A 12,318-nucleotide genomic window follows, 5' to 3' on the forward strand; every position below is an offset into this window, starting at 1 on the left:
CATTTTTAATGTTGTAAAATATCTCCAAAATCTCCAAAATCTTCTCCTTTAATGAGAAGTTTTATGCCAGCATCATGTCCTCAATAAAAACTTCATCCTTTTTATTATACCCACTTTCATCATGTTGATAAGTTCCCCTTCACTAAATCCCCTTCTCTGTATATCTAGCCTCTGAGATGGTGGTCCGTGAGGTCCGAAAGGTTGGCGACCACTGTCTTAAACAGTAGCAGTGTATATTTCCACCATCAGCTGTTTTTTATCCATTTTTATGTGGGTTTATTGTTGGGAGATGAGGCAGCACAAGTATACACTTTGCTGTCTCTGCAGGAACTGAGTAACAGGTGCCCAGCGACAGATCACCAGCAGACATTGAAGGAAGTGATGTGTTGGGTCATTGGTCGTGATATGTCTATTATTTATGTAGCGAGTTTTGTACTACAATCTAGCAGCAAAGATTGTATTTTATGTGATTATTTACAATTAATACATTCACAGTGGAAACTGAAATTTGCACCTTGTTGAGAGATAGGTGTTACTTGACTAAACTGTGGTAACAGAAATTTGTACGTATCTGGATAGTACAAAGTGAGGCCTGACTGTGCCTAGGCATCTCCAGATAACTAGTCTTATCTGTATGGCTATGCATGTAATAAGGCATCAGGGGAAAAATTGTTGAATGAAAATAGAAAAAAGTATAGTATCTTCATGGGAAAGCTAGATTTCTGTTTGGTTTGTTTTTTTGTTTTTTTGAGTAGATGAATGAATGGATAGATGTTTTTCTATATGTAGTTTTAGTTCTATAGAGTCTATAAAAATAAATTTTTGTGCTTTACTTTTTGAAAGCCATGTACAAATCTGAAACCTTATTTGCATTACGTTGCAGGCTGACCTCTGTGTCCCTCGATTGAATGAAGGGGACCAAGTTGTACTGATCAATGGTCGGGACATTGCAGAACATACCCATGACCAGGTTGTCCTGTTTATTAAAGCTAGCTGTGAGAGACATTCTGGGGAACTCGTACTTCTAGTCCGACCTAATGGTAAGTAGTCTACGTAGCACTGGATAGTTTTCATAATTATTAGTGTTTCTTACTGGAATAGCAGCCAGAGTAGGCTTTGAAACCTAAACCTGTCTTGTCATATCAGTTTCCTGCTCAAAGTATAGTGGCTTCCATTCACACTTGGAGTAAAATGTAAGTTCTTGACCTCCTTGCCTACCACTCAGCCTTGCTCACTCTGTTCTGTGCTGGCTTTCCTGCTATTCCTTCTGCCTACATTTTGTATGATTTTCCTGATTTTGTATGACTTATACTCTCACTTCCTTCAGGTTTCCTGTCACGTGTGATCCTCAGAAAGTCCTTCCCTTCTGACTACCATAGCTAAAATGGCCTCCTTCTTCTCCCACTTGCTCTAGTAATAGTAATAGATAATCAATAAATAATTGTTGAATGAATTAGTAAATTTTGAACTCTGTTCCACTTTTAGAAAACTCTATAACAAGCTACAGTTAAAGCATTTTTTTAAGCCTGTCTGTGTTTTTAGTAGAGAATGCCTAGTAGCCTAATCATTTCATCTCCTGCTCTGGACAGCTGATGTGCTAATTCAGAGTCAGAGTCCCAAGGTTGGAGAAGCCCTAATGCTGTAAGCTCTGGCTCCTTTACTGACTGCTTGAGTTCCTCGGTAGCGATCTCAAGAATGTCCTACCGGTGCAGAGCACTCAGTAGCTCATGAAGTAGTTCATCCCCCCCGCTTTGAATAGCTTGAACTATTAATTTGAACTAAAATCCAAATTCCTTCAGTCCTATTGTTCCTAAATCTATCACTTTGTGTTATGCAGAATAAATTTAATCCCTCTTCCTTCAGTTTTTGGCAATAGATGATTTTACCAGAAACCCTCTCCCTTTCCTCCAGTTCACTAACCCCAGATCCTTCAGTGAGTGTTCATATGGCATTGTTTCAAGTTCCCTCCACACTATATCAATCTCCTCTAGAAAAAATTCTTGTATGCCTATATCCCAGCATTAGACATAGTCTTCTGGTTTTATTCTGTACAGTTTACTATTAATCATAGTCTTAGCCATAAGAGTAATTATTGGTTAATGCTATATTACCAGTTGTTGAATATATACCTGTGGTATATATTCAAGTAAAATGTAATTAGAACTCTACCTATTCCCACACCACACCCAACCCTGTAAAAATTGCAAGAAAAAAATACAAAACTCATTTTGCCTGTTGTGTACAAATAGGCATTTTCATTCTATCTTTTCTACTTTGTTTTTCTGCTTTCATGTCTCTCTTCTCTGCGTCCAGCGCGGCTAGAGAGCAGTCCAGTTCCTGAGTAGGGGCGGCTGGGGACTGAGAAAATGAAAGAAAGAGACAGACACAGAGATGGAAGAAAAAAGCTGGGGCCAGGTGGGACCATTGTCCTCTGATGATGCGACAGGGACAAGGGACCCCAAGCCAATACAGCGAACGTATTTAATTTATACAGCAAAAAAAACAGGAAGTTTTACTAAAAGTCAAGACAAAGGAGATTATGCGCATTCTTGGGTGGACCCAAGTCGTATTCATTCTTGGTACTTGGCTGGATTTAAATAACAAAACCTACCCCCTGGCACCTGGGCTGAAGGTCAAGCTGACAACACTCCTGCCTTTTGGCAAAGGGTGTTTCCAGGACATGGCTTTGCCCAACTGGATTCAGCTGACAATAATTAAAGAAATGCCCATGTGCCTTCCCAGGTGCTCTCCACATTCATGATCTGGAATTTGCATTCTAGGAAAATTTGCAGGACTCCAACACAACATTCTATTTTGATTTTTCAAGGAAGTCATTTAGATCTGATATTTAGGTGATTCATTATTAGGCATTTTCTGTTAAGTAAGCAACTTAAATTTTATACTAAGACTAGAGGCCCAGTGCACAAAAATTTGTGCACTGGCGGGGGTTGGGGGTGTCCCTCAGCCCCACTTGTGCCCTCTCACAGTCTGGGACCCCTCAGGAGATAACAACCTGCTGGCTTAGGCCCACTCCCGGGTGGCAGAGGGCAGGCCCAATCCCTAGGTGCCTGCCCCGCAGCTCCTGGTCGGGCTCAGAGCAGGGCCAATTGGGGAGTTGGGGCGCCGCCCCCTGTCATGCACAGAGCAGGGCGGATCAGGAGGTTGCGATGCCACTCTCAGTCACGCTCAGGGTAGGGCCGATTGGGGTGTTGGGGCGCCGCCCCCTGTCACCCACAGAGCAGGGCCAATCGGGGTTGGGGCACTCCCCTCTGTCACACTCAGGGCAGGGCCTATGGGGAGGTTGTGGCTCCACCCCGTCACACACAGAGCAGGGCCCATGGGGGAGCTCTCCCCTGTCACACTCAGGGCAGGGCCAATGGGGGGGTGGGGCACTGCACCCTGTCACACACAGAGCAGGGCCGATCAGGGGGTTGGGGAGCTCCCCCGTATCAGGCACAGATCAGGGGGTTGGGGTGCCTTCCCCTTTCACGAACAGAGCAGAGCGGATAGGGAGGTTGTGGCCCTGCCCCCTGTCACCCACAGAGCCACAGGGCAATCGGGGTTTGGGCGCTGCCCTCTGTCACGCTGCTCCAGGGGCCAGGAGGCCTCATAGCTCCCCTGATCCCGGTGCTGGGAGGCCTCGCGGCTCCGCTGATCCCGGTGCTGGGAGGCCTCACTGCTCCGCTTGACACAGGGGCAGTGAGGCCTCACTGCTCAGCTGATCCCAGTGCTAAGAGGCCCCGCTGCTCCGCTGATCCCGGATTCGGGAGGCCTTGTGGCTCCGCTGATCCCAGGCCCGGAGGCCTCGCGGCTCTGCTGATCCCGGTGCTGGAAGGCATATTACCCTTTTACTAGATAGGATAGAGGCCTGGTGCACGGGTGGGGGCCGGCTGGTTTGCCCTAAAGGGTGTCCTGGATCAGGGTGGGGGTCCCGCTTGGGTGCCTGGCCAACCTGGGTGAGGGGATGATGGCTGTTTGCAGCTGGTCACACCCCCTTCAGGGTGGGGGTCCCGCTTGGGTGCTGGCCAGCCTGGATTAGGGGATAATGGCTGTTTGCAGCTGGTCACTCCCCCTTCAGGGTGGGGGTCCCCACTGGAGTGCCTGGCCAGCCTGGGTGAGGGGCTCAGGGCTGTTTTCAGGCTGGCGGGTGACTGAAACTCCTCCCAACCTCTCCTTTTTTCCTTTTTTTTTAATTCTGGGATTTATTTACGTTCTTTGGCTGTCACTGGAGCTGAGAGCCGGCTTTAACTCAGACCTCAGCTGCTGAAAGCAGGTTTCTGGACTTTGTTTACCTTCTGTATTTGAAACTTTGCTGCAACTCCAGCTCTGAAATCCCGGCTGACTGAAAGCAGGTTTCTGGGGTTTTGTTTAGCTTCTGTATTTGTAACAATGTTTCTTACAGTGCAAGCTCAGAGCCCAGCAGCGGCAGGCGGGGACGTTGGCTTTCTCCGTCACTGGAGCAAGCAAGCCTCCCTTTTCGCTTCAGCTGGCTGGCTACTGGCCGCCATCTTGGTTGGCAGTTAATTTGCATATCTCCCTGATTAGCCAATGGGAAGGGTAGCGAAGTTACGGCTAATTACCATGTTTCTCTTTTATTAGATAGGATAACATCCTCTCCGTTTTTTTTCTCTTGATAACAGATATTAAAGAACATAATAATAATAGTTTTTATATGTTTTCGATGCACCTGAACTCTTGTATATTCTCATTTAATCTTTACAACTATCCAGTGACCTATGTGACATCCCCTTTTTATAGTTGAGGACATTTTGACACCTAGACATTCAGTTTCTGCTCACAAATTTATGACTAGTACGGACCCAAATATAAACAAAAGTCCATATAATGGAAAAGTCTTAGCTTTTTTGCAGTTCAAATCACCTCATTTATACTTTAAATCAGGAGAGGAACCCACCTAGGTTTTGACAAAACATCTTTCTATTATTATTTAATGTCAAAATCTGGGCAAGACCTGTATTCACTTTCAGGGTCTACCTTGTCCTTTTTTTTACTTAAAATAACAAACAGCAGGTTATCGAATAATGTTTCATTTAACATCGGATATAACATTGATGAGATAAAGAAAAAGATCCCTGGCCAGATCACTGTGTGAAGTTTCCACATTCTCCCCATGTCTTCCTGGGTATTCTCTGCTGACTCGGGTTCCTCTCACATCCCAAAGATACGCACGTAAGGTGAATTGACGTTTCTACCTTGTCCTAGTCTGAGCGAGTATGAATGTGTGTGTGAGTGGCCCTGTGATGGAAGGGCATCCTGTCTAGGTGCCCTGAACTGCCAGGTGAGGTTCTAGCCACCTGCGATCCTGAACTAAAATAAGCAGGTTGGAAAATAATTATTTTACCTATTTTTATTAATTTTTATTAAATTTGTGAATAGCTCACATTTATTTAAATATTTAATATTAGAAGTAGTATCAATAATGTTAAGTGAAGACTTACTACATAATCAAAATTTAAAATTATGTTTGCCAAAAATATCAGAAAAAGAGTTTCTCTTTTTCTGGTATTTTCCCCTTTAAATCTTATTTCTTCTTAGACAATATGCATTCATTCTTTTTTGCTTTTTTGTTCTTCATTTCCAAAATTTATTCTTCCCCAAAGTACATTCATATCTGAGCAGGAACCAAAACTCTTAGTCAAGGATATAAGAGACCCCTAGCTTGACTCCATTCTTTAGAGGGCTGTTTTCTGTCTCTCCTTCAGCCTTGCCTCCCACCACCACCACCACCGTGGGGTCAGGATTTTGTAGGAGCAAGGGGACATGCCAGGGCATCACCTGTGACTTCCCCATCCTTCCTAAACCACTATTTTCAACTTTCAATTCTCTGTCCAAATAGCTCTGATTCTGTGTGCCCGTTTTCCCCAAATCCATTCTCCCAAGGTGGCTCACATGATGTGTGTAGACTTAGGGGCATGGCTACTAGTAAGATGCAGCAATTTGCAGAGAGTTGTAAACAAGCTTACATATGGATTGGGATGTTCATGGGAATGTTCATATTCTCCCATGTTAAATAATGTATCTGAGGGCAAGAAAAGAAAGAGGGTGTACTACAGACCAGGGTCTAGGGCAGGGGTGGGCAAACTTTTTGACTCGAGGGCCACAATGGGTTCTTAAACTGGACCAGAGGGCCGGAACAAAAGCATGGATGGAGTGTTTGTGTGAACTTATATAAATTCAAAGTAAACATCATTACATAAAAGGGTACAGTCTTTTTTTTTTTTAGTTTTATTCATTTCAAACAGGCCGGATCCTGCCCGCAGGCCGTAGTTTGCCCACGGCTGGTCTAGGGTCTGTCTCTCCTCACACTGCCTTGGCCATGAATTCTGGCCTAGGTTCTCATTTGAAATGCAGACTCCCAGGTTGTTTTGTAAATATGTCAAGGAGAGGATAAAACATGTTTTGTTTAGAACTCTGTTTCCTTTATAACCATTCGTATCTAGACATATAGTATATAGGCTTCTATTTGTACTCTTGCCTTACGTCCCACAATAGGGCAGGTCTCTTCAGAGCTGCTTCTTGGCAGCTCCTCTTTTTCTTAATGTCTCTTCAAGTTATGGATATTTTCAGCAATTATAGCCAAGAACCGTTCTTTTCCTCTAAGGTGCGGCAAACTTCTTCGTCTCCACAGTCACCGTTTGCCCCTACACCATGACATCAGACTCAGATCTGATGAATTATGAATAAATAAATTATTTTTCCTGACACATAATTAAAGAATAAATCTGGTAAATTCTTTTCCCAATTCATTAAGTTTTTCATGTGTCTTTATTAAAATTTTTATTTTATTTTTTTGTCTTAGCTGTCTATGATGTAGTGGAAGAAAAGCTAGAAACTGAGCCAGACTTCCAGTACATTCCTGAAAAAGCCCCACTAGATAGCGTCCATCAGGATGATCATTCCCTGCGAGAGTCAATGATCCAGCTAGCTGAGGGGCTTATCACGGGAACAGTCCTGACACAATTTGATGTAAGTAATATTGTATGGTTTCTTTTCTTTTTTTTTAGATTTTTCAAATTTTGATATTTAAAGAGAGAATTGGGAAGGAGAGAGAGAGAAATATCCATCCCCGATGGATCAAGCCTGCAACCTGTGCATGTGCCCTGACAGGGAATTGAACCAGCAACCTTTCAGTGCACGGGGCTACACCCGACCAACTGAGACACACCAGCCAGGGCAATATTGCATGATTTCTTTTTTCTTTTTCTTTTAATTGATTTCAGAGAGAAAGGGAGAGGGAGAGAGAGATAGAAACACCAATGATGAGAGAGAATCATTGATTGGCTGCCTCCTGCACTCCCCCTACTGGGGATCGAGCCCGCAACCCGGGCATGTGCCCTTGACCAGAGTAGAACTTGGGACCCTTCAGTCCGCAGGCCAACGCTCAATCCACTGAGCCAAACCAGCTAGGGCTGTATGATTTCTTAACTGCCTTATCTATCAGTTACAATTTACAAACTAAAATGGCATTCTGAGAAATATTTGAGAATAGTTCTAAAATATAAAGTTTTAAAAATTGCTCCCCAAACAGTAGCTATGGTTACATAAATAGATGTCTACTTAAAAGAGAAAAATAGATTTTTATGCATATGTCATCAAACTACATTTTTTTCTGTAATTAAATAACTGTTTTTGTGAAAGTTGGCAGATGAAGGTAGGCAATTGCAGACTTAAAAACCCTAAGTTAAAGGAAAATAACTTGAACCTTGTAATATTTCATTTTTGTCAGTGTAGTTAGCCATCATTAGTATTTGTGCTCTGAAGTATATGTTACAGGTAACTGACTAAAACATTTGTGACTAAAAAAAATTTAAGGTCTGTCAGTTTTGCTTGTTTCTTTAAGTTCTGGGTTCATATACTTTAAATATCTACAAAGTAAATAAAAGCTAAATGTTTTCTGCAGATTTTCTGTTCAAAACTTCAGGTACTTTTTGCTGTAAGAAAAATTATCTTCGTTTATTTTGCCAATCTCTAAATCAGTGGTTCTCAGCCTTCCTAATGCTGCGACCCTTTAATACAGTTCCTCATGTTGTGGTGACCCCCAACCATAAAATTATTTTCGTTGCTACTTCATAACTGTAATTTTGCTACTGTTATGAATCGTAATGTAAATATCTGATATGCTATATGTGTTTTCCGATGGTCGCGACCCACAGGTTGAGAACCACTGCTAAATTATGATATACAATTCATATCAGAATTTGTACAGAATTTAGCTTTGCAAATCTGGTTTAATATCCTATCAGCCTAAGGTACATCATTGAATAGATGAGGTATTCTAAGGAAAAAAAAAAAACTTGTTTCATAGCATAGGAACAAGTCAGAAAAACAAAATGATAACTTTTGATGGCTTGCTGATCTCGTACCTTTTTGTTTTGTTTTGTTTTAGCAACTATATCGGAAAAAACCTGGAATGACAATGTCTTGTGCCAAATTACCTCAGAATATTTCCAAAAATAGATACAGAGATATTTCGCCTTGTAAGTATCTATGATTTCTGTATGTTAGGCTTTAATCTTTTTAACATAACTTTACTAAAAAAATTTTCTTTTGAAATTTTTTCAGATGATGCTACACGGGTCATTTTAAAGGGTAATGAAGATTATATCAATGCAAATTATATAAATGTAAGTTTATTTTTATTATATCATTGGTATAAGAAGGGCCACTATAAACTGAGATTTATTACTTTTTGTTAAAAGCCTAACCTTGAGAGAATATTAAAACTTTTACATATTTTAAAGTATTATAAAATTAATGTTAAAAATAGTTTGATACTGGCATATTAATATATACATAGAAGAGTGAAATGGAATAATCTAGTCTAGAAATAGGCTGAAATAAAGACTAGAATTTTGTTTACGGTAGAGATAGCCTTTTAAATTATTTAACACATTGTATGCGGGAAACGTATTTATACGTTTTACGTTGACTGGTAGTAGAGCGGCGCCGGACACGTATTAATATGTTTTTTATAGACTAGCGGTAGAACGCGGGTAACATATAAATACGTAAACTAAAGTTATCGTAATTTTACTGAACGTTGCCATTTGCACAAAAAATTAGCAAAAATGGCCCGCGCCACCTGTTAGCGCGCAATAAAACTACCCGCAAACAATTTAAGATAAAACTGATGATCTAGTAAATGAATTAGGTCTGTCTGGAATATACCATGGTAAGGAGGTCTCCTCCCACCCCCATGGGGCAAAAAGAGGATTACTATTTTTACTTTGTATTACAGAAAATTTTAAACATACATAAGTAGAGAAAAAGTAAAATGAACCTCTTATACATATGACTCAGCTTCAACAATTACCAACTAATGGCCAACTTTGTTTCATCTATCCCCCCACCGTGCCCCCACACATCCACATTGTTTTGGAACAAATCCACACATCATATAATTGATCTATAAACACTTTACACATTCTTGAGGCCAGCATACATTTTAGGTGTATCAAATATAAATGTATGAAATGGAAATGAAAATACTTTGAGGAATATGTGAGAATTGTTTAAAATCTCAGAAGGGAGAAGGCTTTTCTAAGCTTAGGTACATGTCTGAGCTATAACAAAAGATTGATGAGTTGGGCAATGTATAAATTTTAATTTGGGGGATGCTTTGAAAAGTACTAAAATGAAATGACAAACTGAATTTTTTAAATAGTATAAAGGGCTTATTTCATCAATATATAAAGAGCTCTATAAGTCTCCGCCACCGCCGCTACACTCACCAGCCGTGAGCCCGGCTTGTGGCTGAGCAGCACTCCCCCTGTGGGAGCACACTGACCACCAGGAGGCAGCTCCTGCACTGAGCGTCTGCTCCCTGGTGGTCAGTGTATGTCATACTGACCGGTTGTTCCGCAGTTTGGTTGATTTGCATATTAGCCTTTTATTATATAGGATGGCCAATCTTGTTCCATCTAAACCAGGGGTGGGCAAACTTTTTGACTCGAGGGCCACAATGTGTTCTTAAACTGGTCTGGAGGGCCGGAACAAAAGCATGGATGGAGCCAGAACCGGTTTGGCTCAGTGGATAAAGCTTCGGCCTGCGGACTCAAGGGTCCCGGGTTCGATTCCGGTCAGGGGCATGTACCTTGGTTGCGGGCACATCCCCGGTGGGGGGCGTGCAGGAGGCAGCTGATCCATGTTTCTCTCTCATGGATGTTTCTGGCTCTCTGTCCCTCTCCCTTCCTCTCTGTAAGAAATCAATAAAATATATTTAAAAAAAAAAAAAAAAAGCATGGATGGAGTGTTTGTGTGAACTAATATAGATTCAAAGTAAACATCATTACATAAAAGGGTACGGTCTTTTTTTTTTTTTTTTTAGTTTTATTAATTAAAAACGGGCCGGATCCGGCCCGCGGGCCATAGTTTGCCCACGGCTGATCTAAACACTACCCCCCCCCCCCCCCCCGATTTATTTAAATCAAATATATCACTTTTTGTAAATACAATCAATTCTTGTTATTTGTGATAGTCTATAAAGTCTTCATTAACCCTGAATTAGCAAATACTGAATCCTTGCTGCAAGGGAAAAATATATGGTATGGGTCCCATGAGCCTCTATTTGCAACATTTTTGTCAGTTAATCAGTACATAACCTTGCTTCTGTTTAAAGATACCTTATTTAATACACATTGTTGATTAATTAACATTGAACTCACACCCAACAGCACTATAACTCATGCCTGAAAGAAGCTTATCTAACGTGTATTTTCTCCATAAGGCATTTCATGGCCTCTTTACACTTAGAACAGTAGGCAGCACTTTAGCACTTGGGGACTGTTTTAAACAGTGAAATCGCTAACAACAAGCACAGAAATTTTAAAACATAGCACTACATAGACTGTAAAAAGGGCAGTTGTTTAAGTATGAGAGCAGAAGCAAGAAGGCAGAACAGCATCTTAACAACATTAACAGGAAATGTACACTTTGGGTGGCTCAGATTTTTTACCTCTTTGGACATGTCTATAAATAACCATGAAAGCTCTACAAGCACTTTAGGATTACAAATAAATTTTAGCAAGCAGGCAAACTTTCAAATACAGAATCTGTGAATAGTGATGATTAACTATTTTAGTATGTATCTCTGGGGACCTTTTTTATTTTTATTTTTTTTAACAAAACCATAATACCATTATAACACTTTAAAAAATAATACTAACAGTTAAATAAAAATACACTTTTCTTAAAAAGAAAAATGCAAATCAAAACTGCAAAGAATTACCATTTTTTACTTACTAGGCTGAAATGTCGGAAAGTTTGATAATACTATATGTAAGTCTATATCCTTTATCTGAAAACTTGAGATCAAAGATGCTTCAGAATTTAGAAATTTTTTGGACTTCTTTAAGGTTATTAAGTGCATAGATTATGTATTATATAGGTAACAACCTTAGCAGGCTATAATGAGTATATTATATTCAACATGCCAACTATAGATATTTCCACTAACAGTCTTAGATGAGATCAACTCAGATGTTCCTGTCAAATGAGTCCAGGTTAGGTCAGGTGTACCAAAAGAAAAAGACAGATTTACACTTTTTATTAAGGACATTATCAGGAAACAATCATTTCTCATACATTATGGTAAAAGTATAAATATGTGCAATCTCTTTGGAGAGCAATTTGGTACTCTCTGACAAAATTCTAAATGCACATATACTTTGATTCAGCATTGTCATTTCTTCCTATTGCCCACACAAATAGGTTTCTTGTAATGTGCCCCAAAATTTTAGGTTTGCAAAAGTATTCAGTGCAGTTTTGTTTATGATAGCGAAAAGATTAGCAGCAACTTAAATATCTGTTAAATAAAGTATGATATATTTATACAGTAGAGCCACTAAAAGGAATGAAATTTTTTTACTAATCTGACATGATCTCAAAGATAAAGTAGAAAAAAGAAAATGGCCCTGGCCAGTTTTGCTGAGGGTTACAGCATTGGCCCTCAGACCGTAAGGACTCGGGTTCGATGACCGGTCAAGGGCGATATGCAAATTAACTGCCAGCCAAGATGGCATCCGGCAGCCAGGCACCTTGAAACTAACATGAGGCTTGCTTGCTTCAGTGACAGAGGAAACCAACATTCCCCGCCTGCCTTGCCAGCCTCTGAGCCTGCAGTTTGAAACATTGTAACAAATATAGAAGCTAAACAAAACCCCAGAAACCTGCTTTCAGCCCGCCGGGATCTCAGAGCTGGAGTTATACATTGTTTCGATTATAGAACCGAAACAAACCAGATACCTGCTTTCAGCAGCGGAGGCCTAAGAGCTGGAGCCTCAGAGCTAAAGCTGTCCC

At 40.8% G+C, this 12,318-nt stretch overlaps 1 protein-coding gene across 10 annotated transcripts in view; it reads left to right on the plus strand.

Annotated features, from left to right (window-relative positions):
- PTPN4 (protein tyrosine phosphatase non-receptor type 4) overlaps positions 1-12,318 on the plus strand; it is a 239,265-nt gene that overhangs the window by 190,844 nt on the left and 36,103 nt on the right. For all 10 annotated transcript variants that reach the window (XM_036319444.1, XM_036319448.1, XM_036319446.1 and 7 more), the window contains 4 exons: positions 884-1,040; positions 6,821-6,987; positions 8,408-8,498; positions 8,584-8,645. In XM_036319444.1, coding sequence (XP_036175337.1) covers positions 884-1,040; positions 6,821-6,987; positions 8,408-8,498; positions 8,584-8,645 — 477 coding nt within the window. The remainder of the gene's footprint in view (positions 1-883; positions 1,041-6,820; positions 6,988-8,407; positions 8,499-8,583; positions 8,646-12,318) is intronic.

The sequence above is a fragment of the Myotis myotis genome, unplaced genomic scaffold (assembly GCF_014108235.1).
Source record: "Myotis myotis isolate mMyoMyo1 unplaced genomic scaffold, mMyoMyo1.p scaffold_m19_p_8, whole genome shotgun sequence".
Taxonomy (NCBI): domain Eukaryota; kingdom Metazoa; phylum Chordata; class Mammalia; order Chiroptera; family Vespertilionidae; genus Myotis; species Myotis myotis.